A 2,899-nucleotide genomic window follows, 5' to 3' on the forward strand; every position below is an offset into this window, starting at 1 on the left:
CACTTCCCCCAACTGGCCTACCATTCCCAGCAAGCCCATCACAAGAATCACAGCCCAGAACCCAAACCACCCTGCAAATTCTTTCTTTTATCCTGACAGGGAGAGACACCCGCCCATCGCTGCCATTCGTCTCTTTAAGGTGAGGGGTGACAGGGTGGGGAATGGGGGGAAGAGGAGTGAAGGGGAGAGAGAGAATAAAAGGATGGGATGAAAATATTAAGGTTTTCATTAGATTTTCGTGTTTTTTTTTCGATTTTCAGTTTTAAAAGGAAAAAAAATTGAGGTTTTCGTGTTAAATTTTGTATGTTTCTTGGATATCCAGTTGAAACAATGCGTTTTAGGGGTGTTTTTGTGGCTCTAGTGACAGATTAACAACATTTCTTCATTATCAGGGGCACAAACACTCTTTAGAACCCGGCTGAGAGCAAAAAACCTGAAAACACGTGCGTTAGTCAAAACAACACCCTTCTCTCAACAGATCAAGGAATACGGCCTGACCAAGATCTTCACTTCAGCAAGCGCCACACCGGAACACTTTGCAAGGAACCTGGGCAGCCGAAGACGACCCCGCCCGCACCACAGCAGGAAGACAGGAGGGGAGGACGAGACACGGGTGGAAACTGAAGAAAACGGAGGAGGCAACGGCGAAGAAAACGTGGGAGAAAGAGAAAACGGAATTCTAGCGTCGAGTCAAATTGGTGGCAGCAGTGGGATTGGTGCAGGGCAAGGCGAAGAAGGGGAGGGGCAGAGTTCTGGCGTTAAGACACTGATAAACACGATTGTTAACAAGTACAAGAAGAAACATTGGAGGAATAGGCGAGGGAGGAAGAGTGGGCAGAGGAGGCAAGGAGGAGGAAGAAGAAGAGTTGGAGGTAGACGTAAGTAAGAGGAAGAGGAAGAGGGAGAGTGAGGGAAGGAAGGAAGGAAGGGAGGGAGAGAATGAAAAAAAAATAACAAGAATAATAGGAAATAAAAAAAATAACAAATAAATAAAAATAAGATAAAAAAATAACAATAATAATAAAAAAAATGACAGTAACAATAACAATAACAACAAAACACCTTCTGTGACTCCTTCAGGACGTATGCGGGCGCCGAGGGACTGCAGAGTGACTGAGTGGGCGGAGTGGTCCTCTTGCAGCAAAACTTGCGGGATAGGAGAGCAGGTGAGAGGCAGGGAGAGGTGAGGCTGGAGGACTGCATGAGAAAAACACAGTAGTAGTAGTAGTAGTAGTAGTAGTAGTAGTAGTAGTATTTCTTCCTCTCCTAATCTTTTCTTCCTTTTCTTATTTTCTCTCTCTCTTCCCCTTTATCTCCACGCCACCTGTTTAATCCTACCCCTTTAATCCTTCACCCCCCCCCTGTAGGTCCGGACAAGGGCGGTACAGCGGCAGTCACGGAGGGGCGGCAGGGCGTGTCCATCTTTGCAAGAGACGACCTGGTGTGGTTCATACAGGGATTGTGATCTGCCTCACTTCGCCTGGTAGAAGAAGAGGAAGAAGAGGAGGAGGAGGAGGAGGAGGACCCGCCCACCTCCATATGTTCTTCCTACTGTTCTCTATAATAATGAAGGGCGTGTGTTAATTATTCCTGGTGTTATCTGTGCCATGTTTTATTCAATTGTTCTATTTATTCACTCTACGTTAAATTGGAGGCGTGATTGTTGTGGTTGTGGTGGTGGTGGTGGTGGTGGTGGTGGTGGTGGTATTCTGGTCAAGGGCAACACAAAGGGAGAAAGATTAAGAATTCTTTGCTTTAGAGACGTGGGTTGACTAAATATATTACCTAAAATTTTGAGGATAAGTGTGTTGAAGCCTCCCTCCTGAAAGAGTTCAAGTCACAGGAAGGGGCAAACACAGAAGCAGGCAGGGAGTTCAGGAGTTTACCAGTGAAAGGGATGAATGACTGAGAATACTGGTTAACTCTTGCATTAGGGAGGTGGACAGAATAGTGGTGAAAGACTGAGAATACTGGTTAACTCTTGCATTAGGTAGGTGGATAGAATAGTGGTGAAAGACTGAGAATACTGGTTAACTCTTGCATTAGGGAGGTGGACAGAATAGTGGTGAAAGACTGAGAATACTGGTTAACTCTTGCATTAGACAGAATAGTGGTGAAAGACTGAGAATACTGGTTAACTCTTGCATTAGGGAGGTGGACAGAATAGTGGTGAAAGACTAAGAATACTGGTTAACTCTTGTATTAGGGAGGTGGACAGAATAGTGGTGAAAGACTGAGAATACTGGTTAACTCTTGCATTAGGGAGGTGGACAGAATAGTGGTGAAAGACTGAGAATACTAGTTAACTCTTGTATTAGGGAGGTGGACAGAATAGTGGTGAAAGACTGAGAATACTGGTTAACTCTTGCATTAGGGAGGTGGACAGAATAGTGGTGAGAGACTGAGAATACTGGTTAACTCTTGCATTAGGGAGGTGGACAGTCGAAAGAGCCAGTGAGGATAAATTGAATGAGAATAATGAAAACGCACTTTCAAATTGTGAAAAAGAAATGCGATGAACGAAATACAATGACTTAATGAATACAATGAAAAAAATGAAAAAAAAAAACTATAACTGAAAAAAAATGACACGATGAAAAAACAAATAATGATGCACAATTGAAAGAAAGAAAAAATACAATAAAAATTACAAAGAAGAAAAATGAAAGAAAAAAAATACCCTGGAAATGCAATGAAAAATAAATGAAAAATAAGAAATACGACTGGAAAAACACAATGAACACAAAAATACGATGAAAAATATACAAGGAAATAAAAAAAATATACGACAATGAAAAAATAGTGACGTAAATAGATCAGAGAGAGAGAGAGAGAGAGAGAGAGAGAGAGAGAGAGAGAGAGAGAGAGAGAGAGAGAGAGAGAGAGAGAGAGAGACAAA

The 2,899-nt window shown here is 42.6% G+C and overlaps 1 protein-coding gene across 1 annotated transcript in view; it reads left to right on the plus strand.

Moving 5' to 3' along the window:
* Positions 1–2,899, plus strand: part of LOC135095830 (spondin-2-like) — a 9,020-nt gene extending 6,121 nt beyond the window's left edge. Inside the window, 4 exon segments of the mRNA XM_063996956.1 lie at positions 1–139; positions 479–878; positions 1,081–1,166; positions 1,368–2,899. The exon segment at positions 1–139 is cut by the window's left edge and continues 41 nt beyond it. Coding sequence (XP_063853026.1) covers positions 1–139; positions 479–878; positions 1,081–1,166; positions 1,368–1,487 — 745 coding nt within the window. The 3' untranslated portion in view covers positions 1,488–2,899.

This window comes from Scylla paramamosain, unplaced genomic scaffold, assembly GCF_035594125.1.
Source record: "Scylla paramamosain isolate STU-SP2022 unplaced genomic scaffold, ASM3559412v1 Contig1, whole genome shotgun sequence".
In the NCBI taxonomy this organism is placed as follows: Eukaryota; Metazoa; Arthropoda; class Malacostraca; order Decapoda; family Portunidae; genus Scylla; species Scylla paramamosain.